This window comes from Chiloscyllium plagiosum, unplaced genomic scaffold (assembly GCF_037043375.1).
Source record: "Chiloscyllium plagiosum isolate Xiang-an unplaced genomic scaffold, Cpla_swu_hap1 HiC_scaffold_31, whole genome shotgun sequence".
NCBI lineage: Eukaryota > Metazoa > Chordata > Chondrichthyes > Orectolobiformes > Hemiscylliidae > Chiloscyllium > Chiloscyllium plagiosum.
Window position 1 is genome coordinate 6,910,221 of NW_028270169.1, and position 26,403 is coordinate 6,936,623.

Consider the following 26,403-nt stretch of genomic DNA (forward strand, 5'->3'; position numbering starts at 1 on the left):
TGATAGTTGCATAAACTGAACTTCAGTCAGAGCTGAAGCCGTTTAAATAATGGATGTGTTTGGTTGAGAAGGAGCTGTGATAAAGTGGTTGTCCCATATCCTGTTGGGGATTGACAGAGGTTTATTAACGGAAGGTTGGCAAAGTGCTGTCACCTATATTCAAACTGTAACTTTGGATAGAATATTGCTTTGTCTGGTTGTTTTGATTCCTTGCATTCTCAGCCCCCTACTGCACTCCCTGTACAATGATGACTGTGTAGCCAAATTCCGAATGAACACCATCTACAAGTTTGTTGATGACACAACCGTGGTAGGATGGATATCAAACAACGATGAGTCGGAATACAGAAAGGAGATAGAGAGCTTGGTGTCATGGTGCAATGTTAACAACCTCTCTCGCAATGTCAGCAAAACAAAAGAACTGATCAATTCTTTCAGAAAGAAAGGAAGAGAACATGCCCTCACCTACATCAATGGAGCGGAGGTTGAGAGGTTTGAGAGTGTCAAATTCCTGGGAGTGATGATAACTGACAACCTGTCCTGGACTTCGCACGTAGATGTGACAGTCAAGAAGGCACAACCATGCCCCTTCTTCCTTAGGTGACTTAGGAAATTTGGCATGTCCAAATTTTACAGATGCATCAAAGAGAGCATACTATATGTGTGCAGAACGGCCGGGTATGGCAACTTACCTGCCCAGGACTGTAAGAAATTACAGAAATTGTGTGCACAGCCCAGACCATCACGGAAGCCAACCTTCCATCAATGGACTCCATTTACTCTTCTCATCATCAAAGACCTCTCCCACCCTGGTAATGCTCTCCTACAAACTCTTGCATCAGACAGAAGATACAGAAGCTTGAGCACACTCACCAGCAGGTTCAAGGACAGCTTCTTCCCTACCATTATTAGACTGATGAATGGACTCTCTAACTTCAAATAATGTTGATCTTGTTAACGTTGGTCTTGCTTCACACAGCTCCTGTACAGTGTAACCTGTATCACTGTCTAAGCACTCTATGATTTGTATGTCCTTGCTTACTATGATTTGCCTGTACTGCCTACAAACAAAACTTTTTAAATGTTCATAGGTACACATGGCAATAAGTCAAATCAGGACTTGGATTTTCAATCACGAGTGAGCTCTGTAGGTGGTGAAATTACTTGAGCAGTGAGGACGGAATTACAATTGAGAATTCCGAGCAAAGTTACTGACAGTTCTGTTAGATCATTGCATGGCTTTATGGAATTCTATAATTAAAAGAATATTCCCCTTGTGTGAATACCTTCTGTGAAAAACGGAACGTGAGTCTCGGTCAAGAGATTGCTATGTAGCTTCTCCCAAGTTATACTTTTTTTTTGCATCCTCCTCCAGCAGATTGCACACAGTATACAGACATAACATAAAACTGCAGCACTTTTTAAATGACCGGCAGAATTACATTGCTCAGCGTAATATCGTCTTCTTGGCTTCATTAAAGCAGCTCTGCTTTTTGTCAGAGACGTTTTTTGTCTCCGATAAATGAGTCAGACTGAGCAAAGGGGCTGGTTTGTGTTTTGTACAAGGCTGCAGTTGAAAGCAATGGTGTATGATAGTTAATGTCACAATTGGATTGACTCATTGCATCAGCCTTTGTGTAGTGATTTTTTACCTTAGTTATGAATATGATTATACGCATGAAATTGGAACTTCTTCTAACCTGTATATTTTAGTAACACATTCAATTTGACTTCTTTGGTGATTTTTCTCATTCTTCTTTTTCCTCCTTCATTTTGTTGCATTTGTCCTCTCTTCTTAATTTGAGTAAAATGCCCTGAGTCCACGTACAGTATTTCCCTTGTAACTCCTTTGAATAGATTCCTGGTTTATTTTGTATGAACTAATCATGTTTTGGGCAATTGTTGTGCACTAGATTTAGCCTCAGAAACCCTGGTTGTGGAGAGAAAACAGATACAGTTCATGCTCTTTGTTCTATTTCAGAATGTCAGGTGGTGAAGGATAGAATCTGAGTCAATCTTTACACACCTATATGCTTTTATTTACAGTGACACACATTACGAACGTGCACCTCCTAATCCAAAAGTTCTAAATTTAGACAAATGCTAATTGTACTTCATTTTAGGCGCCCATTAGTAATTAGGTCTGTACTGTAAGGGGCACTTTTACTCGGCTGCAACAGAAACAAAACAACTTTAAATAAAACTTAACATCTTAAGTCGGAATGTGATTTCTCAGGGTGACTATGCATTACAGCAACCATGAAGCGCATTCTTCTAGATATGAGTTCTACTCAATTATGCATGTAGCTCTCTCAACCTTCTTTTTTGTTTGGAAATACACATTCTGTGGATTAACTGTGAACCTTCCATAGTTAAGTAGCTTGTTGACACACAATATCCAAGCTTATTATTTACAAAATGACTGACTAGAAATATACAGAGGGTTCATAGTGGCTATAGAATTAGATGGATTGCATGATTGTGACTGCCTGCTCCTGATGACTTTCTCCTCAGGGATAGCCAGGCTGCTACCATGAAATTGTAGTTTGTATGTCTCTTGTACCCATGGATTTTATTTTCTTGGAATGTAGTACCAATGCTGCAGTGACATTTGATTTCATGATTCACCAAATTGAATTAATAGACCTCTGAATCATGTGATAGTTACCTTAAATATGGGCAGAAAGGCATATACTCTCCTTCTCATCTACTGCTGTTTACAATTTTCAAGTCTTTTTGTGAATGTTCTGCAGGACCTTTGAACCATATTATCTCATGTTGGGTTTGCGTAATGATATACAGCTGCACGTTAATGTGATAGAGTCATGCAACATGGAAATAGACCCTTCAGTCCAACTCGTCTGTGCCATAGGCCCATTTGGCCCATATCCCTCTATTATATACCCATTCAGATAACTTTCAAATATTGTAATTGTAACCGCCTCCACCACCTTCTCTGACAGCTTTTTAAATCTTTCCTCTCTCACTTTAAACTTGTGCCCTCTTAGTTTTGGATTCACCCACCCTACAACAAAGACCTTGGCTATTTACTCTATTCATGCCCTCATGATTTTATAAACCACCGTAAGTTCACCCCTCAGCCTCCAATGCTCTAGGGACAAAAAGCCCAAGCCTATTCAACCTCTTCCTATAACTCAAACCTTCCAATCTCAGCAGCATCCTTGATAATCTTTTTTGCACCCTCTCAAGTTTAACAACATGCTTCTTATAGAAGGACAACCAGAATTGTACGCAGTATTCTAAAAGTCGATACTCCAAAATGCAATTTGTACATGCAGTTTGTGTCTTCTGTTTAGTTACTTCGCCTATAAAATTGGAGCTGCAGTGAATTTAACCTGATTTATATTGATCAAAAATTTTTGAAGAATGCATAAAGCAAATGAGCAGACCCAGTAAGTTTTGGAGCTGAACCAAAAGGAGTCAAATTGGATGAACTGCATTGATATTTTTCCAGTAACCTGAGCTCTTCCCAAACTCTGTTGCCCATATCCTAATCCACACCAAATCTTATTCACACAGCATTCCACTAATCACTGACCTATATTAGTTCTTACTCTTTAAAGACGATCATTGAATCCCTTAAAAAATTCTCCTTAATTATAATCCCTCCATAGCTTTACACTTCTCTCAAACTCTGTAATATTTTCTTTCCCTTCAATCCTCTGAGATCTCTACTGTCTTCAGTTCTGATATCTTGCATGTCCCAAATTGTAATTGCTGTGCTGTTGAAGGTTTAAATTGTGCAGACCTTATTCTCTACAATTTCCTTGTTAAACCATTCCAAGTCACTTCCTTCTTTAAAGATGCTACTTAAAGTCTACTTTTTTGAGCAAACGTTTGGTCATCTGTCCCACTTCTATGTAGTTCCTTGGAATGTTTTACTAAAATAAAGTCACTACATAAATGCAGGCTTTTGTTGGTATTTTGACGATGCTATGGCTTTAAGAGATGTATTTGTCCTTTTTTTTGTGAAGGTACCGAGCGGTCTGCTCCAAAGCCAATAAAGTAAGCAGGTTGTGTGGCCTTGGGGTGTTTTTAAAAGTTAGAACAATAAAAGCAGCCTGAATTGGGGGATGGTGGGGCGGGAAAGTGTGAGAGTAAATCTCTCAGAACCAGGATTTTTTTTCTGGTTTTAACCTTCAGTAGCAGTTGCTGGGGTCTTGCAGTTGGATGTGGAAGCTCTTATTTCTTTCTCTAAAAGCTGGGGTTCTCTTTCTTTTGCTAGAATTGCATGTGAGACAATCTGTTTTACTGAATTTACCTTTGCCAAAGGGTGTGTTTATAGTTTGTTACTATATTATAGCAGTTAATTAGTAATTGTTAATATGCATATTATTTTGTTAACCATTTCAATAGAGTTATGGTAAAGTCAATTATTTTCCTTTATTTTATTTTGTCTGTATTTTAATTATAGTGTATGAATAAAGTGTGTTTTGTTTCAAGCCTGGTAGTTTGACTAATTGAATTACATCTGGAATACAACGCCTTACAGTTAACTTTAAAATAAAAAAAGTTAGGATTGAGACTATCTTGTTAATATATTTTGAGGGGGTTCAGTCTTATCCATAACAATATTGAATGCCTATTCTGTCAGACCTAGATTCACATATGGAGTGATGTACTAAATGGATCAATGCTGTGTCACGCTGTGTCACTTATTGTTCCTGATGTATATAAATGATATAGAAGAAAATTTGGGAGCAGTGAGGAGCAGGGGAATGATAAGTAATTTTACAGATGACACAAAAATTGGTCTGAGGATTGAAGGTCTTAGGTTATAGGAGGATATGGACGGATTGTTCAGATGGGCACCTCAGTGGCAGGTGGAATTTAACTCTGAAAAGTGTGAAGTGATGCATTTTGGAAAAATAAACAAGACAATGGAGTACTCAAGGAATGGCGAGACTCTAGAAAGCTCAGAGCAACAAAAGAGATTTTGTGGTGCTTGTCCATAGATCCTTGAAGGCAGCAGGAGAGGTTTATAGGATGGTGAAGAAGGCATATGGGATACTTGCCTTTATCAGTCATGGCACGGATTATAAAACAGAGAGGTCATGTTGGAGCTGTATAAAACTTTGATTATGCCACAGCTAGAATACTGTGTGCTGTTTTGGTTACTTCCCCAAAGATAGGATGTGATTCCACTGGATGGAGTGCATAGGAAATTCACAAGGATGTTGCCTAGGTTGGAGCAGTATAGCTATGAAAAGAGGTTAGATAATCTCAGGTTTGTTTTTAGAGCGTGGAAGGCTGAGAGGGGATCTGATTCACAAGTATAATAATATGAGGAGCATGGACAGGTTAGAAAGCATCTGTTCTCCTTAATTGAAGGGTCAGAAATAAGGGGACATGTTTACCGAGAAAAGCACTAGCTTTAGGGGTGAATTTGAGGAAAATGTCTTTCACCCAGAGGTTGGTGGGAATCAGGAACGTGTTGCCTGGAAGACTAGTAGAGGTGGGAGGCCTTACAACCTTTAAAAGGTACATTAATGAGCACTTGAAATGTCATAGAATTCAAGGTTATGGGCCAGATACTGGAAAGTGGAACCAGTGTAAGTTGAGGGTAGTTTTTTGTCAGTACAAAACCTGATGGGCTAAAGGGCCTCTTCTATATTGTATGGTTCTGCACTTCCTGGAGGTATTTCAAGGTTGTTCCCGTTGCATGAATCACTTTGTCACTTATTGTGCAGAGATGAATATCGCAACCTACAACAACAGGTATGTGCATTTTTAGAGCACCTTTAATGGAGTGAAATGTTTTAAGTCACTTCATGGGCGTATTTGTCAGCAAACAAAATTGACATCAGCCATGTGAAAAAAGGGACAGGTGATTAAAAAGTTGGTCAAAAAGATAAATTTTAATCTTCTTAGAGTATGAGAAAAAGAAAGATTGAGGGGTTTAGGGAGGGAGTTCCATAACTTCACATTCAATCATTTGAAGACATGATCAACAATAATAAAACAATGGAAATCTGGGAAATGCAATTGGTTATTTTAAGAGGATGGCAGAGATCTCAAATGTCTATAGGTCTGGAGGAGGTTACAGGGGTAGGGAGGTGAATATGGATTAGATTTATGAATGCTGATAATGTGTTGCTGGAAAAGCGCAGCAAGTCAGACAGCATCCAAGGAGCAGGAGAATCGACGTTTCGGGCATGAGCCCTTCTTCAGGAATGAGGAAAGTGTGTCCAGCAGGCTAAGATAAAAGGTAGGGAGGAGGGACTTGGGGGAGGGGCGTTGGAAATGCGATAGGTGGAAGGAGGTCAAGGTGAGGGTGATAGGCCGGAGTGGGGATGGGGGCGGAGAGGTCAGGAAGAAGATTGCAGGTTAGGAAGGCGGTGCTGAGTTCGAGGGATTTGACTGAGACAAGGTGGGTGGAGGGGAAATGAGGAAACTGGAGAAATCTGAGTTCATTCCTTGTGGTTGGAGGGTTCCTAGGCGGAAGATGAGGCGCTCTTCCTCCAGCCGTTGTGTTGCTATGGTCTGGCGATGGAGGAGTCCAAGGACCTGCATGTCCTTGGTGGATTGGGAGGGGGAGTTGAAGTGTTGAGCCACGGGGTGGTTGGGTTGGTTGGTCCGAGTGTCCCAGGGGTGTTCTCTGAAACGTTCCGCAAGTAGGCGGCCTGTCTTCCCAATATAGAGGAGGCCACATCGGGTGCAGCGGATGCAGTAAATGATGTGTGTGGAGGTGCAGGTGAATTTGTGGCGGATATGGAAGTATCCATTGGGGCCTTGGAGGGAAGTAAGGGGGGAGGTGTGGGCGCAAGTTTTGCATTTCTTGCGTTGCAAGGGAAGGTGCCGGGAGTGGAGGTTGGGTTGGTGAGAATGATCAATTTGAGTTTGTTGTCCTGGGTTAGAGAGGACACAGTGAAAACTGACTGCTATTCTTCAGAGTGTGACACGGAATCTGATCTTTCATTTGAACCCCGGCCACTGTCAGACATCTTGGCTTAATGTCTCATCCAATACTTCTTTGAATTATCAGTCTAGCTTAAAATCTAAAGCCCTGGAGTTGGAATTGATCCTGAATAAGAGATGAAACTATCACTTAATAAAGCTATATACTGTTACATAATCACATTTGGTGTTTTAATACTTCTTAAAATTGTTTTCTCAAAGTTACTTATTGAATTCAATCTCTTTTAATCATAAAAAAGATACACAGTTGTAAATATTTTATTAGTTACATGTGGTGGGCTGGTACCACCCTGTGTGTTGTGTCAGATCCATTGTTCTGTGAGTTGTCTGTCTTTGACTTTTTCCAACACCATGAATTACTAATCTCATTTGTAATGAGGCATGCAAAATGCCCCTCGCAAGGAAAGAAAATCAAAGCATTCAAGTCTTTCTCAATACTGTCCTGTATTGAGAAGGGTCCAGAAGCACGTCTTTCTTCTCAACCAAAGAACTGTCTCTTGATGCAGAGATAGAAGGTGGACAGTACAATCTAAAAATCATTTTAATTGAACTTTAATGTACAGGGACACAGTGGGGTACCTAAAACTAAATCTTCTGAGCATATTTCAAATCAGGTCTGGGTGTTATTTCTAACTCTTAGAGTCTTGTTTTAGGTCTTTCACATTTGAACTGGTCTTCAAGATTTTTATCAACCAAACTGGTTTCCAAAACAGATGTGGTAGCATAGTTGATGGTTAGGTTACATACTAGTAAGGAGAAAGTGAGGTCTGCAGATGCTGGAGATCAAAGTTGAAACTTTATTGCTGGAACAGCACAGCAGGTCAGGCAGCATCCAGGGAACAGGAGATTCGACGTTTCGGGCACAGGCCCTTCTTCAGGAATGAAGAAGGGCCTGTGCCCGAAACGTCGAATCTCCTGTTCCCAGGATGCTGCCTGACCTGCTGTGCTGTTCCAGCAATAAAGTTTCAACTACATACTAGTAAGGAACTAGTAACCTGGAGACATGCGTTAAAATCCCACTATAGTGTTTGGGGAATGTATATTCAATTAAACAAGCCTACAGTAAAAAGCTAATGTCAATAATAGCAATTGTGAACTTGTTGGGTGGCTGTAAAAAAATAATGTGGTTTGCTTATATCCTTTAAGGATGGAACTGTGCTGACCTTACATGATCTGGCCCATACTTGATTCCAGACCCAAACAATTTGGTTGATTCTTAACGCTCTCTTGAAATGGCCCAGGAACCCATTCGGTTGTATTTAAGAAGGTGACTCACCACCATCTTCTTAAGGTAATAAATATTGGCATTATTTTTACAGCCCACATCTTATGATTGAATAAAAAAAAATGGTAACATGAAGTTATAACATGGCTTAAAATATAGCACGTTCCATGTTAGAGAGTTCATTATTGTTCCTTAGATTTCAGTAAAGTACACAGATGATCATCTGAGATATATGTGTTTATTTGAAGCCTAGAAAACAACAGTACAACTACAATTCTTAGGCAGTATTTGTAGTAGTGCCATCTCTCCACCATTGGAATTGTAATGGAGGACAAACCTTCCAACTATTATCAGCTCCCATCCGAAATCCTGGGGACTGGCTCATTCAGAAAATGTGGCATATAAAACTAAGTGCTCAATCCATAGCAGGAGCTCTCCCCCACCACCACCACCCACAAAAAGCTGAATTTTTTCCACAAACTATTATACTTGATGATGAAATTAATCCAGAATTGTTCTATTCATATTGTATATTTTTTTGGGTTCTTGCTCTTTCATACTCATTGCTGTGTTTTAAAGGAGATTTATGAACTGTATATGCAAGTCACAGGACCATGATAGGAGATTGAAGTGATGGGTATGTAGCTACTTGCTGCCAAATAAGAATCTGTTACTGCTATTCAGGACATTCCAGCCTGAGAAGAAATGAAACAAATCCAGCACTGTACCACAAGTTTTGCCAAGTTCTGCTAATTTTCCATTTTGGTAAACTATGTCCATTGAAATATTTTGCCTGCAAACTCACCTGTTGTTGCCTAATTTACAGGAACAAGTGAAACAGCAGATGCCCATTTCTATTTATCATGCCATATAAATCGAGAATAAAGTGATGCCTTAAGAATACAACATAATTATTCATTTGTGTAACTGACAGCTCTTAAATGCAATTTCTTCTCTATGATGGAAGTTCCCAAAGTGGAGTTGCGAGGTGAAAGTTTGGATTCACGAGTCCTAAGGTCATAAGACTGCAGAAGAGCTCAACTCCTCTTTGTGTTTTCAGTTCTACCACCTCTTCAACTATTCTCAGAGCTCTCATCAAGGGGTTACTGATTGTAGTGAGGTCAGCCAGCTGGACCTCGTAGAATATGAGTTACCTGATTGGGATGTTAATCTGATCCAATCAGGAAGTCTTGTCTGACATAAAAAGGTTGTGTGCCAGCCTCAAAATGAGGTCATGGTGGGAAAACTTTTGGGAAGCACTGCACTATGATGTAAAGGTGGCAATCTGATAAGTTAGCATAGTGACAGTACTTTAGTGTATAAAAGTCAACCATGATTCATTGGTAGTCTTCATGCCTCTGAGTCAGAAACTAATGAGTTCAAATACTGAGCATCTAATGTTGGCCCACTGCATTTAACAGGGTATGATTTTTCAAATTGGGTGTTAAATCATAATGTTGATCTTTCTTTCAGACAAATATAAAGACTCCTTAGGAGCAGTTGAAGAAAAGTGAGGTTGTCTTGACTAGTATTTATCTCTCAACCAGCATCACTATTATTGCTTGTGGGACACTGTGTGTGAATTGTCTTCTATGTTTGACTACAAAATAATGATGACAACACTTCAAAGTTTCAATTAATTGTAAATCATAAAAAGCTGTGTATAAGTTCAGGCTCTTTCTTCACTGCCATGTGGTCACCTGACAATTTCTGTTGTGAAGGGCACTAAATAGCAAACAGAATTTACTTAACATCATTACTGCAGCATAGATTAAACGATTGTAACTTGTACAATACCATACCATGCATTAATTTGTTGAATGTATATCACATGATGTCAGATATAAAAGAATGATCAGAATTTCTGATAGTTTGCTGCAAGTAATTCATTATTATTCTACTCATGCATTATGTAGCTAGATTTGTGTCTTTGAAAGGGTTAAGGTGATATAGATTGAGGAAAAGCTGAAATGAGCAATAAACTAAGAGAGAACAGCCTGTACGAAAAGATTTATGTTTAGCAGTCCCTTGAGTTCATGGAAGGCTAAAGAAGAGATGATATCCTTTGAAATGTCAGCAGAAGATCCCCAGATCCTTTAGCCTGTTGTTCTGGAACCAACTATGAATTCAGATACTGGGTTACGAGACTTTTCATTATACTTTGATGAAAGCCATGAGCAATTTTCATTTGCAGCCATGCACTGCTTATTTGTATAAACTACACAAGAATGGATTTCTCCTATTTTGGTCTTCTGTCCACAGTGACACTAATATAAATATCTGCATTGTTGAAATTTACATTTAAACATGAATACTCTGCTAAATTCAACTCCAGAGAATTATTCTATTTGCTGCTCCCTACTGTGACCTTTATCATAATGTCTGACGCAGCATCCGTTACAAAGATACTGCAGGAAACTCTCACTAGAAGGCACCATACATGGTGCCTAAAGTAGTATTTAAATGGGTTTTCCTATTTTTACTTGACCACATTATATCTATTTTGTTGCATTAGGTGACACATCAGCCAGAAGAAACTGTGAGGTAGTAAATACCCCAGAAAGTTAAATGTACTGATTAATCCTCATGAGTTTATTCTGAGGCATCAAAGTTCCTTTTCAGTGCATCTTAAAAGCCCTACTTTAGCGGGTATTTGTTAACTGTGTAATTGAGCTTCTATGACTAACAGCAACAGAACCTTGGCAGAAATTTCATTGATCAGAAAAGCAGCTAAGAGTAATTAGATTAACACTGTGGTTGGTACTGGAGTCATCAAACCCATATTTGTTGCTAATATTGAAGTGCTAGTTGTGGTAAACACATTAATTAAATGTGTATTTCAGTCACCACCTACAACTCATCTAGAACTTTGCATTCATCCAGTTCTGGCCCCTTTTGCGTCTCATGCTTTTCACCACTTCACCTTTGGTATCCATGCCTTCAGTTGCCTCAGCTCTAAACTCTGAAGTTTCCTCCATAAATTTCTCTAAATTGCTACTTCTCTTCACGATGTTTCTTCAACACATATCGTCTGTTTTAACAAACTTTTGATCACCTCTTCTAATTCTCATTGTGTTATTGGTGCAAAGTTTTGTCGGATAATGCTTTACTGGAGTGGCTTGAGACATTTTTATTCAACTAATTTAAATGTGCTACATGAATGCAACTTTGTTTTACCTAATTCACAGTAAACCTACCACTATTAGGAGGCAAATGATATTACTGCAGAAAAATATTGGACCTTTCTGATTAATGTTCCACTTTACAATATCTGGTATATACAGGTAAGGTTTCAGGAACTACATAATGCCAATATCCTTAGGATGAGATAATATGCCATTCAGCCCCTCAAATCTGTTGAGTTTAGGAGCTAATGGTGCACATTATTCCAGGAGAAAGTGAGGTCTGCAGACGCTGGAGATCAAAGCTGAAACTTTATTGCTGGAACAGCACAGCAGGTCAGGCAGCATCTAGGGAACAGAAGATTCGACGTTTCGGGCACATGCCCTTCTTCAGGAATGAGCAGAGAGTGTTCAGCAGGAGAAGATAAAAGGTAGGGAGGAGGGACTTGGAGGAGGGGCGTTGGAAATGTGATAGGTGGAAAGAGGTCAAGGTGAGGGTGATAGGTCGGAGTAGGGTGGAGGCGGAGAGGTCAAGAAGAAGACTGCAGGTCAGGAAGGCGGTGCCGGGCTGGAGGGATTCGGCTGAGACAAGGAGGGGGGATGAAGAAACTGGTGAAGTCCAAGTTCATCCCCTGTGGTTGGAGGGTTCCCAGTCGGAAGATAAGACGCTCCTCCTCCGACCGTCGCGTTGTTGTGGTTTGGCGGTGGATGAGTCCAATGACCTGCATATCCTCGGTGGAGTGGGAGGGGGAGTTGAAATGCTGTGCTACAGGGTGATTGGGTTGGTTCGTCCGGGTGGCCCAGAGGTGCTCTCTGAATCGCTCCGCAAGTAGGCGGCCTGTCTCCCCAATATAGAGGAGGCCACACCGGCTGCAGCGGATGCAGTAGATAATGTGGGTGGAGGTGCAGGTGAATCTGTGGCGGATATGGAAGTTTCCTTTGGGGCCTTGGAGAGAAGTGAGGGGGGAGGTGTGGGCGCAAGTGTTGCACCTCCTGCGGTTGCAAGGGAAGGTGCCGCGAGTGGAGGTTGGGTTGGTGGGGGGTATGGATCTGACAAGGGAGTCGCGGAGGGAGTGGTCTCTACGGAAAGCTGATAGAGGAGGGGAGGGAAATATATCCTTGGTTTTGGGGTCCGTTTGGAGGTGGCGGAAGTGACGGCGGATGATGCGCTGTACATGGAGATTGGTGGGGTGGTAGGTGAGGACCAGTGGGGTTCTGTCCTGGTGGCGGTTGGAGGGGCGGGGCTCAAGGGTGGAGGAGCGGGAAGTGGAGGAGATGCGGTGGAGGGCATCGTCGATCACGTCGGGGGGGAAATTGCGGTCCTTGAAGAAGGAGGCCGTCTGTGTTGTGCGTATTTTGAACTGGTCCTCCTGGGAGCAGATGCGGCGGAGACGAAGGAATTGGGAGAATGGGATGGCGTTTTTACAGGGGGCGGGGTGGGAGGAGGTGTAGTCCAGGTATCTGTGGGAGTCGGTCGGTTTGTAGTAGATGTCCGTGTTGATTCGGTCGTCTGAGATAGAAACAGAAAGGTCTAGGAAGGGGAGGGAGGAGTCCGAGACTGTCCAGGTGAATTTGAGGTCGGGGTGGAAGGTGTTAGTGTAGTGGATGAACTGTTCAACCTCCTCGTGGGAGCACGAGGTAGCGCCGATACAGTCATCAATGTAGCGGAGGAAAAGATGGGGGGGTGGGGCCAGTGTAGTTGCGGAAGATGGATTGTTCCACATACCCTACGAAGAGGCAGGCATAGCTGGGGCCCATGCGGGTGCCCATGGCTACTCCTTTTGTTTGGAGAAAGTGGGAGGATTGGAAAGAAAAGTTGTTCAGGGTGAGGACCAGTTCAGTCAGTCGAAGGAGGGTGTCGGTGGAAGGGTACTGGGTGGTACGGCGGGAAAGGAAGAAGCGGAGTGCTTTGAGTCCTTCGTGATGGGGGATGGAGGTGTACAGGGACTGGATGTCCATGGTGAAGATGAGGCGTTGGGGACCGGGGAAGCGGAAATCCTGGAGGAGGTGGAGGGCGTGGGTGGTGTTCCTGGAGGAGGTGGAGGGCGTGGGTGGTGTTTACCCCCCACCAACCCAACCTCCACTCGCGGCACCTTCCCTTGCAACCGCAGGAGGTGCAACACTTGCGCCCACACCTCCCCCCTCACTTCTCTCCAAGGCCCCAAAGGAAACTTCCATATCCGCCACAGATTCACCTGCACCTCCACCCACATTATCTACTGCATCCGCTGCAGCCGGTGTGGCCTCCTCTATATTGGGGAGACAGGCCGCCTACTTGCGGAGCGATTCAGAGAGCACCTCTGGGCCACCCGGACGAACCAACCCAATCACCCTGTAGCACAGCATTTCAACTCCCCCTCCCACTCCACCGAGGATATGCAGGTCATTGGACTCATCCACCGCCAAACCACAACAACGCGACGGTCGGAGGAGGAGCGTCTTATCTTCCGACTGGGAACCCTCCAACCACAGGGGATGAACTTGGACTTCACCAGTTTCTTCATCCCCCCTCCCCCCACCTTGTCTCAGCCGAATCCCTCCAGCCCGGCACCGCCTTCCTGACCTGCAGTCTTCTTCTTGACCTCTCCGCCTCCACCCTACTCCGACCTATCACCCTCACCTTGACCTCTTTCCACCTATCACATTTCCAACGCCCCTCCTCCAAGTCCCTCCTCCCTACCTTTTATCTTCTCCTGCTGAACACTCTCTGCTCATTCCTGAAGAAGGGCATGTGCCCGAAACGTCGAATCTTCTGTTCCCTAGATGCTGCCTGACCTGCTGTGCTGTTCCAGCAATAAAGTTTCAGCTGCACATTATTCCACACCACCTCATAAATGAGAGACTCTTTGTTGACCTAATTGAGGTTTCTTCTAGGAGAAAGTGAAGACTGCAGATGGAGATCAGAGTTAAAAAAATGTGGTGCTGTAAAAGTGCAGCAGGTCAGGCAGCATCTGAGGAGCAGGAGAGTCGACCTTTCTTCTACACTATTTAAATTTGAGTTTGCTGTCAGTTCGATTCTATTTGAATAAACAGTCATAGGATGGAGATATCTAGATCATAGAGTCATGCAGCATGGAAAATGACCCTTTCGTCCAACCAGAGCATAATCCTAGACTAAACTAGTCCCTCCCGCCCATTTCTAGGCCATAATCTTTCCTTTTCATGTACTTATCTAAGTGTCTTTTAAATGTTGAAACTGTGCCCACTTTAATTGATATGCAAGGAAGATCTCTGACTGCATTTGTAATTTGCTTGAGTCTTTCTCCATGGTATTCACTGTTGTATAGTCATTTTACAGTAGGTGTCAGGATATTGTTTTTGCAAAGTAAAGTTCTTTTTGTTGGAAATTATTACAAGCATAGAGAGTATCCTCATTGTGTCTTATGAGCTGCCTCCCCAGACATCACTAACTACTCTATTAAGCATCCCCTAAAAAAAGATTAAATGCTGAACATACTTGGCTCCAAAACTGGTAATGTCGATGTTTTTTTGTGTAAGTTATGAGGACATTTTGTTTGAGAATTATTTCCAAAGACCCAAAAATCAATTTATTTGATCAATTCCTGGTTACCTTTGTTGAAGTTCTCATCACTTTACCGCAATGCAGCAAAGATGACTGCAAATATAATGTTTCCATTGTGGCAGCTAACAACAGATATGGATTTAGGCTGAAACCTTTTGTATTTTCTTTAAAAAAAAAATGAGTATTGCACTTTGATGAGATAATCTTGCTAGGTTAGCAAAGCCGGCATTGGTTCAACTGTTATCCAGTTTTGCATACTGAACCGTCCTGTGCCTGCAGTTAAAGATTCACAGGTTCAAAGCTACTTGCCAACTTTACTTTATAATCTCTTCAGGACAGTGCTGATGGAAATGCACTGTCAATAATGTTGTCTTTTAGGCTGTTATATCCAAGGTAAGATTTAATGGTCCTGAATGATCTTAAAGATTCCAGAAAGCTGTTTGAAGAACACAGAGAATTCTCACAAAATGAAAAAGAACAAAGAACTGCAGATGCTAGAAATCAAAAACAAAAACAGAAATTGCTAAATAATGCAGCAAATCTGGCAGCACCTGTGGAAAAAAAACAAAGTTTACGTTTTGTGTGCAGTTGCACTTCAGAATTCAGAGAGTTCTCGAAGGACCGACTGGCCTTTGCTATTCAGGTGTTTTCCCTCTCTCAACCACCAGAAAAAGACCAAGTGGCTAAACACAGATTTGTTATGTGGGATCTTGGTGTGTCACGTTCCATTACATCTGCAGCATTTTGAGAATGTACTGAGAGATTTGATAAAGTGCTCCGACAATGCAGGTCTTTCTTCCCTCATAAATGAGGCTTTGATTTTTGTGTCCGTAAACATCCAGTAATATGAATGCCAGATGATGCTGTCATCTGTCGCTCATTTACAGACTTAGTTTGAGCAGTATGGATTGTGCCAAAAGGATTGTGGATTCCTTCCAAATTTATGTATTATTTTCAAACACCCTTTAAAGTTGTGTACAAAAATGCAGTCCTTCTATAGGTATTTATCACCACGTAGGGGAGTTTTCAGGCAAGCTAAGTTCCTTGAATTTGTTTCTTTGTAAACTCATTTCATATACTATGTGTCTGGCTGCCAGGATAAGTTTGTGCACAAACAGATGTTACATCTACAATGGAAATGATTGCCATGTGGTTTTACTTCATTTACATTTCAGTGTTCAGTTAAACACATTTCTGCAGCACTGAATGATTCCATGAAGTAATCCTGTCATGGAAGATGGCATAATCTGCTTTTATTAAAAGCTGCATATCATGAGAACCTTTGTGTCTTCAGATTGCTATGTTGTATGGACTACAGATTGCAAAGGTACATGTTATAATCTCTAATCTGGCTATTTTAGCCAATATCAGTCACAATGGTAATGGTACTACTGCTAGAGACAGCTAACTCCCTATTATTTGGTATTTTGAAAATATTCCATATTTTCTTTTCTCTGTCCTTTCTGGTGTTCTACAATGTGGGTTATCTGTGGAGTGCATGTTTTGCAGTGGAATTCCTGAAGTTTAATGAAGATAAGGAGAGCACTAGGTCAATTTCACTAAAATATTTTGAATTGACTTTGGGAAACCTGTAAAATTAATTGAATCTCCAAACTTACAGAACTTTGCAGGTTACTTGCGAAAAATAACTGAGGTAAAATGCACAGTCTTATCATGGCAGATTTTGACTTTAAATTAATGTGTTTGGTTAAAAAAAATAGAAGATCAGAGCTTAAAGAAAATAGAAAAACAACTTTTATTTGTAAATAATTTCTCTGTCTTCACTTCCTTCTCTTGGTGTTTTGAGACTTTCCTGGGTTAGATGCTGTTAATGTCAATTATTCTTTGTACCTCACCCACGTGACCAATATATGTACATGAACCAGGCTATCATTATTAGCTAATGTTTGGGGGGAGCAGGAGTGGGTGTAAAACAGATAAGCTTAGCCGCCCTTCCAGCAAGAATCATTGAATTGCAATGAGGTGTGGGAATTCAGACTGTATTTGTTGGCTCCCAATCTCGGGGTCACAACAATTGTAATCCCTATATCACCACCATATTTGAGGTCTACTAACCCAGCACCAACTGGTGATTGATTCCAGAATTTTCCTCATCTGTACAGTAAGCTATTCCCTGTACAAATGAGCAAAATCACTGCGGAGGATGCATAAGTTTTTACTAAATAAAGAAGAAATGGGAATCAAAATTAGTGAAATGGTTTATTTAAAAATGTGCAATGTATTCTGAAAATGTTGATAAATGTTTAACTGAATATCTTTTAATTTGGTGCTCTGTGACTTTAAAGTGGTTTACTCATTTTCTGAAATGACTAACATCAAAGTGGTGATTAAAGTGAGTGAGATCTTTTATTTGGCCAACATTATTGTATTTAATAACTACTATAAATCAAAACTGCACAACTTCCTCTCTCACTTACCTCAGCCTTTTTACAGAGTCCCTGGTGATTTTCACCCATTTAATTAAACATGATGACAGCACTTTGAAGGAATGTGTCAGCCTTTGGTGTCCTTTGGAATAAAACGTAAGAGCAATGGTCTGGTGGCGTCAACCCATCTTTGGAAGAGTGCAGTATTAAACTTAAGTCAGTGTCATTTTTAACTCCCTTTTGAACCTAATTTGGAAGAAATAATGGAGATTTGCTTCAGAAATGTGAAAAATTGAACGGGAATGGAATTGGTAGTTACAATTGCAATATGTTTGAATTTTAGAAAAGAAAAATTTGCAGCTTTCATTTACGTAACATCATGTCTCTCCAAAGTATTTGAAAATGCTTCGCCTCACATTAATTATATTGCACAGTCAATGCGAATTGAGAGGAAAATCCTTTGCAAATGAGAGCCATTCCAGAAAAAAAAAGGAAGATCATTATAGTTATTGGAGACCAGTTGTTGCAGCCCGGGGAATCAGTGCACAGGTTCCAAAGAAAATGCCCTTGGCCATCAGTAATTTTATTGATGACCTTCTATTTGTCGTAACATCAATGGGCAAGACAGTTCACTCATGATTCTACTATTCAACTTCATTAACATGGGCTGACTAGGTAACAAGATAACAAATGTCAGGTAATGGCCACTTTAAATAATAAGAGGCCAAAGGCTGAATGTCCTGTTTCCATACTGTAGGGAATCTAATCTAATCTAATCTAACCTAATCAAGAAAACATCTTTGTCTTGACTTACAGTGGTGGCCCTTAATTAGTCCCCTTCAATTAACATTATAATCGAAAGCTGAATTGTAGAGACTGCATCAAATCCATGACTACAAAAACAGGGCAGAGGCTCGACACTCTGTGACTAATGGCTCACCCACTCAGCACTTCAAGCATCTCCACCACCTGCAACGTGTAAATCATGTCTGTAAGATAATGCTCCACACTCACCTGGACAGATGCCACGACTAAACATTCAAAGTTGTATGCCCTCCAACGCAATATAGTCCATATGATCAGCATTTTTGTACTATGGATTTAATGTCCATTACCTCTATGTGCTCTGTGGACACAGTATTTCCTGTCTACAGGACTCAGCAGCAGCAACTTGCCAAGGTTCCTCTGAGAATATCTGTTGCCTCCTAATAATATGCTATTCTGAAATTGTTCAGAAATAACCACTCTCCATCATCATTAATGAGTAATCCCTAGAATCCCATGATAAGAACTGTCGTGACTCAAGGGGATTGCTCACCATCAGATTCTAAGGACAGCCAGAAATGGACAATGCAAATGTGGATTTGCAACTGTTTCATATTTTCCAAGTACAACTGTGGAATTTAATGTTATAAATACTGCAGCCATGTCATACAAAGCAGGATTCCACAGCAACGATGAGATAATGGCCAGATAAAATATATTTTGCTGTAGTGTTCAGAAGGAAAGTCATACTGGCCACCTGGAGAATGTTCTCTCTTTTTTAAAAATAATGTAGGTTTTTCTTCGATGTTCATTGGTGAACTGTAGGATCTTGGTTTGGTGACTCATCTGAGAATCAGTAACTCCAACGATGTAGCATTCCTTCAGCCTTGAATTGGAATGTCAGTCTAGATCATGTGCTTAAAATTGCTGGATCATAAAACTTCCAATTTAGTAGTGCATTAAGTAATTCAAGCCCATAAATTTTTAAACAAAAGCACATTGTAAGTTCCTATGTAAGGATCAAAATATAAAGTGGCATTTCTTTCAATTCCGGAACTGCCCAAAATGACTGCATTTGGTGCCTTTCCATTCTGTACATTTTGTTGATTTTCTATTCATTCAATTAAATTTTGTATTATGTTAGATTTTATATGGACAGGTAGCATTCAGGTTTGTGTTAAACAATGCATAGATTTCAAATGACCTACAATGGAGCACCAGTTTTTATCCCTTAATAGGTAGAATATTATCTGGCTATGCACGCAAGGAAGGTCAGAGTGTGGAGGGAAAGCAAAAGAAGTCCACCTGAACATCTCTGCAGGTACATTTAGGTGGAGCTTTAAAACTATTGCACATTTGAGTCATTAGATATTTTGAAGTCTCAAAAATTATGGACAATTCATATGCCCTTTCGCTGTACAAGACTTGAATGGATCAGAAATAAACTCTCATTACCAAATGCCTGGTGTTTGACTGGGTGTGATTTTACAGCTGAAATTGTTTCTTCATGTGGACTGTCAGTGGCATTATTCTATGGCATCAGCTGGTATGCTTTGGGGAATGCTACAATTTAATCTTAGCTTTCGCTATTTTATTTTCTTCTAATTTTTAGCTGTACATTGTCAATTTGGCAGATTTGTGCCCCTGCAGCCTGCTGTATAGTGCAAAGGTGGCATGGATAGCAAATTGGACAAATGACATGAGAATCTGTTTTCAGGGATGGTGCTTGAGGGTAGAACAGCGCACCAGGAGAACTTCCTTCTCCAAATAGTACTACAGAATTATACCTATCAGACTGGAGTATATGTTTAATGTCTCATTCCTAAAGATTGTATGTCCAACACTGTAGTACACTCATTTTCTCAGTGGTGCATTGACTAAATTAAAATGTATTAAGCCACAATGTTCTTCACTCAACTGTACAAAAGGAAATACTGTATAATTCATCAAAATTATTTAATTGCTGTTTTGTACTTGTAATGACTATAAAATAAACTGAATTACTGAAAAGAAAATTATTTTCTTTAAAATGCTTCCACTCTAATCAGCAATTTTTAGAGAGGTATCAGTGAATGTTCCAATGTATTCAGATGATGGGAAAGAAGCCATATTTTAATAAATATATACAAGCTAACAAAATGACTGCCTTCAAAATAGTTCTCAGATTGTGTAGTTGTGAACACCCTGAGAATTTGTGCTGTGCAGCTGTTTGTAAAAATGTCAGAATTTATTGTGGTGAAATAAAGCAAACATTGCTAATGCTGTGTATATAACATACACACACATTCAGACATATGTAAACATGCACATAGACTGTCAAATGGAATGATTTCCTGACTGTACATTTTTGTTTAGTGCCTGAAAGTCTATTATTTTATTTATTTATATCATCTTGTGTAAATTAATTTTCAAGATAAACTTCACAATTTATTGCTTTATGTATGTCAGATGTCATATTTACTGTTTAAGAATGACATCCAATTTGGTTTGACAGTGTTAGAGTGGAACAGTTTGTTACTGCCAGTAATACATGGGATTTGGTTCAGTCAGTACAGGTATTATTAATTCCTGGAGTGTAACTTCTGTAGAATGTTAATACTGTACATTTTTTATTCATTCATGAGATGTTGGTTATTTTTATTCACTCGTGGGACATGAGTGTTGCTGGCTGGCCAGCATTTATTGCCCATCCCTAGCTGCTGTTTAATTGTGTTTGATAGACCATTTTAGAGGAAGTGAGCACTGCAGATGTGGAGAATGTGGTGCTGGAAAAGTATAGCAGGTCAGGCAGCATCCGAGGAGCAGGAGAATTGACGTTTCGGGCGACGAGAGGTGGAGAGATAAATGGGAGGGAGTTGGGTCTGGGGAGAAAGTAGCTGAGAGTGTGATAGGTAGATGGAGAAGGGGGTAATGGTAATAGGTCAGAGAGGAGGGTAGAGCGGATAGGTGGGAAGGAAGATGGACAAGTAGGAAAGGTCATGAGGGTGGTGCTGAGTTGGAAGGTTGGAACTGGGATAAGGTGGGGGGAGGGGAAATGAAGAAACTGGTGAAATCCACATTGATACCGTGTGGTTGGAGGGGCCTGAGGCGGAAGATGAGGCGTTCTTCCTCTGAGGCGGAAGATGAGGAGTGTTAGAGTGCAATTAAAAGTCAACCACATTGCTGTGACCAGATAAGAATGGAAATTCCTTTCCTGAAGGACCTTCATGAGCCAGATGGGTTTTTCCTGCCAATTGACAATGGTTTCATGGTCATCAGTAGTTTCTTAACTCTAGATTTTTAAAACTTGGATTCAAGTTCTATCATCTGCCATGACAGGATTCATACCTAGAACATTAGCTGAGTTTCTAGATTAATAGTCTCATGATATTACCACTAGGTCATCACTTCCCCATTGCCAAATAGGCAATTTCAGAGGGCAGTTAAGAGTCAGCCACATTGCAGTGGGTCTTGGTCAAATGTAGACCAGATGGGATTTTACAACATCGACAATGGACACATTGTTTAGAATAGCTTTTTTAAAATTCCAGATTTCTAATGAATTCAAATTTCACCATCTGCCATGGTGTGGTTTGAACTCATGTTTCCAGAACATTAATCTGGGACTTTGGATAATGAGTCCTGTGACATTACCATGGTATGAATACCTCCCCTATTTCATCTATCTGGAGACATGCTGCTTCATTAATTATATTCAATTAATGTGAAAACATGTGCATTTATATAGTGCTGTTTGTGACCTTAAGCTGCCCCAATGTGCTGTATGATTATAGAGTCCTCGAGTGGATACAGCATGGGAGAGCACTCAGCTTGCTGTATCCAGATCCGTGATGAACAACTTTCCTCTTTCCATTTCCCTGTGGCTTTATTTTTCCCTCTTTAGATGTGTCGGAGAAATTAGCCCAATAAAGCAGAGATCACAAAACACAGATCGATGTGAAATTAACAAGCAGTTTATTAACACAGCGATATTGCGGAAGAGAAATTGTCTAAGCTGAAACAGCACAGACAATCTGTCCAGGTAATCGAAACTCTTCCTCGAGCTGAGTATCAAGCCAGGTTTTATGGGAATCTTGTACAATGATGCTAATTAAAATAGGGAAAATACAATGTATTTGATAATTAAGTAATCCAGTGATGATGGTGATAATTGCAAAGCAGTTATCAGAAGAATGTCTTATTGTAGATACAATGTAGCATCCTGGCAGCATCAATCAGTTTTTAACGGGATCAGGAGATTCCAGCTCTCTTTGAGAGTAGGTGAGAATGTCCCTTTTCTTGGCAGTAAGATGTTTCTATTGTTTCTCTTCTGTGAGCGAGGTATTCTGCTGTCTCACTGTCTAACCTGTTCTTTGTGTGGCTTTGGTATCACTGGGGTACGAGACTGCCCTTAGGGCTTTGGAACAGCTGTGTTGATCGGGTCCAGGAAACTTATTGTTAGTTTGTTTTGGGAAGTGCATTCCCTGGTCTGCTAGTGACTATGGTCATGTCTGATCTCTCTTATCAGCTTGTTTGGTCAATGCTGAGGCATTCAGGGTGTTTCTTGAATGGTTTGGACAGGCTTGATTTCCATGTACAGTGTGGCCATGCTGTGGGTAGGCAGGGTGACAGATCTTTTCCCACAAGCTGATTTATTTTTGGAAGCCAGAATTAAATCTGCCACCTCAACCCTTTCAGGCAGTGCATTTCATGTCCTAAACATTTGCTGCAAAGAAAGGTTTTTGTCACTGCTATTTTGCTAAATAGCTTCAAATGAGGTGTTCGATTTCTCAATCTCTCCTTAAAAGGGTTCAGTTTCTCCTTGTGGTGATACCAAAGCCACACAAAGAACAGGTTAGACAGTGAGACAGCAGAATACCTCGCTCACAGAAGAGAAACAATAGAAACATCTTACTGCCAAGAAAAGGGACATTCTCACCTACTCTCAAAGAGAGCTGGAATCTCCTGATCCCGTTAAAAACTGATTGATGCTGCCAGGATGCTACATTGTATCTACAATAAGACATTCTTCTGATAACTGCTTTGCAATTATCACCATCATCACTGGATTACTTAATTATCAAATACATTGTATTTTCCCTATTTTAATTAGCATCATTGTACAAGATTCCCATAAAACCTGGCTTGATACTCAGCTCGAGGAAGAGTTTCGATTACCTGGACAGATTGTCTGTGCTGTTTCAGCTTAGACAATTTCTCTTCCGCAATATCGCTGTGTTAATAAACTGCTTGTTAATTTCACATCGATCTGTGTTTTGTGATCTCTGTACAGACCCCTCATCATTTTGAACATTTTCATAAATGTCCTCTGTATATCCTTTACTCCAAGGAGGACAGTCGCAGGTTCTCCATTCTATCTAAGTAACTGAGATACTTGAATGCTTTCTGCACCTTTCAGAACTTTCTGAAGAACCCCAGTTGAGACCTAACCAGTAGTTTATACAGGTTTATCATAACTTCCTTGCTTTCTGCTCTGTACCTGTCTTTATAAAGCCCATAGCCCAGAGGCTTTATTTAATTGCTTTCTCAACATCTTCAATGATTTAGGCATATATACTCTCAGGTTCCCCCCTGCATCTCCATTAACTTATCGCACTGTACCTTATTGTATTTTCTTTTTCCTTCTCCAAAATGAATCACTTCACAGTTATTGGAATAAATATTTTCTGCTCCTTGTCTTCCTATTCCACCGTCCAAGTCCTTTTGAAAACTATTACTATCCTCTTCATAGTTTTCACAATATTCCCAAGTTTTGTGTCATGCACAATTTCTGAAATTGTTCCTGTACACCCAAGTTCTAACATGAACCCATGAACACTCTAGCTTATGACTTCATCTGGTTTGAAAATATTTTTTAAAATGTCGTTACTATTGTAATATAGCATGCCTTACAGACAGTGATAAGATATTGACTAGGTAATTAGATTTCATGTGGTTGGTTGAGGAATAAGTAGAACTTTTGTCATAATATGTGGAATGGTTTAATCAAAATTCAAAGCATACTCTCTTAAGTTGATGTTAGAGTTATGTTATGAAGAAAATCTTGAAGTGTTAAAAATCTATAATGAAAACAGGAAATCACTGCACAAAAGACAGATTAATTTTCCAGGAGGGAACCTTTATCAGGCCAGGTTCAAATAGACCTGAAATGTTAATTAATCATTCTTTATCAGGTGATTTTCCTGCTGAGTTTCTGCAACTTTGTCTGATTTCATTCTGTGATATGTCTGTCTGCGCAGTGATGTTTTGTTCTGGCTATTGTTTAATACAACTAATTCTGTTTGAAGCAAAATCATTAGAACATATGAATTAACATTATTCTGACTTATATTGCTTTGCTTTGTAATGCAGGTACTTGTCAGTGAGGATGCTGAAGGTGAAGGCATAGTGGCTCATTTCCTGGCCCATGATAATAAACCCATTTCCTGTATGGCATTTAACCCCAGTGGTAAGTATATCTGGTTCTCTGTCTTGTTTTAAAATATGTAATTATTTGAAGACAGCAAGTTGACATTGTGCATTTTATCCAAAAATGGACTTTTGACTATTTGATCACATCACCCAAATGTTTAATTCCTTCTAAAAGATTTTTAAGATATGTTGCAGTGAGATCACAGTGTAAACAGATGTCATATCTGAGTTACGATTCTCACTTTGGCTGTTTTTGAAGTGTATAATCCATTTCAACTTCCTCCTAAAGTCCCCCAGCTTCACAGATACCAGTCTTCAACAAGTTTGGTTCACTCTACATGATACCAAAAGCAGCTGTAGGCATTGGAGACTACAAAGACTCTGGGCCAGGCAATATTCCAGCAATAGCACTAAAAACTTGTGCTCAACGACTAGCCACACCGTTGGCTATGCCAGTGCAATGGCAGCACTGACATCTACCTGGCAACGTGAAAAATTGCCTGGGTATGTCCTATAAACAGAAAACAGGACAAATCCAATATGACCTATTGCATCCTATCTGTAACTCTTGATCATAAGGAAAGTGTTGGAAGACTCATTGACAGTGCTGTCAAGTAACACTTGCTTAACAATAACCTGCTCGCTGATGCTCACTTTGGATTCTGCTGGGGTTGCTTAGCTCCTGACTTCATTACAAACCTGCTCCAAGAATGGACAAAAGAGCTGAACTCAGGAGGTGAGGCAAGAGTAAATTCCCTTGATATCAAGGCTGCATTTGACTAACTATAACATCAGAGACCTATAGAGAGTCAATGAGAATAATGGGAAAGCTCTCTGCTGATTGGAAATATACCTAGCATTAAACAACATGGTTGTGGTTGTTGAGGTCAGTCATCTCAACTCCAGGACATCACTGCATGAGTAGTTTCTTTGGCCCAACCATCTTGAACTGTTTGATCAATGACCTTCCCTCTGTCATAAGGTCAGAGTGGAGATATTTGCTAATAATTGCATAATGCTAAACAACATTCACAATCCCTCAGACACTGAAGCAATTCTTATCCATATACAGCAAGATCTGTACAATATCCAGGCTGAGGGTGATAAGTGGGTAGTAACATGTTTGTGTTACAAGAGAGAATCTGACCAGCAGCCTTCATGTTAAAAGCCATCAGTGAATCTGCATCTATGAGCACCTTTGGGAGATACCATTGACCAGCAACGGAACTGGACTAGCCATATAAATGTTTGGCTATAAGAACAAGTCAAAGGCTAGAATTCTAAGGTAAGTAAGACATCTCCTAACTCCCCAAATCTTGTCCACTATCTACAAGGCACAAGTCAGGAATGTGATAGATAACTCTTCACTTGCATAATGAACACAGCTTCAATAGCACTCAAGGAACTCAACAATATATAGGATAAAGTGGTCTTCTTGATCCCTTCCACCATCTTAAAAATTTGCTCTCTCCACTGCTAACACAGTTGCAAATTCGTGTGCTATCGCAGCAACTCACCAAAGTTGCTTCAACAGCACCTTCCAGCCCTGCAACTCTAATCACCGAGAAAGACAAGGCATCAAATGCATGGAAATGCCAACATCTGCAAGTTCCTTCCAGGCAGAAACCATGCTTTGAAATTCCATTGTTGTTTCTTTAAAATCAAAATTCTAGAGCTTTCTTCCTGATAGTACTGTGGGTGTACTTACATCACATGGATTGTAGTAGTTCAAGAACCCAGCTCACCACCACCTCCTTCAGGACATTTAGGGATGGGCAGAAAATGTTGGATTAGCCAGTGACAGATTACATGCCATTAAATAATAAGTCTTTAAAGAATTGCTATTCTGCTTCCTCACTCTCCATTTCAAGCTGAAAATAGTCCAACAGCTTTATTTGGAAGCACTAGCTTTCGAAGCGCTGCTCCTTCACCAGAAGCTAGTGATTAGATTAGATTACTTTACAGTGTGGAAACAGGCCCTTCGGCCCAACAAGTCCACACCGACCCGCCGAAGCGCAAACCACCTATACC

The 26,403-nt window shown here is 40.4% G+C and overlaps 1 protein-coding gene across 2 annotated transcripts in view; it reads left to right on the forward strand.

Moving 5' to 3' along the window:
- Nucleotides 1-26,403, forward strand: part of bcas3 (BCAS3 microtubule associated cell migration factor) — a 1,223,934-nt gene that overhangs the window by 325,599 nt on the left and 871,932 nt on the right. For both annotated transcript variants that reach the window (XM_043718095.2, XM_043718097.2), the window contains exon 13: nucleotides 24,313-24,409. In XM_043718095.2, the coding sequence (XP_043574030.2) occupies nucleotides 24,313-24,409 (97 nt within the window). The remainder of the gene's footprint in view (nucleotides 1-24,312; nucleotides 24,410-26,403) is intronic.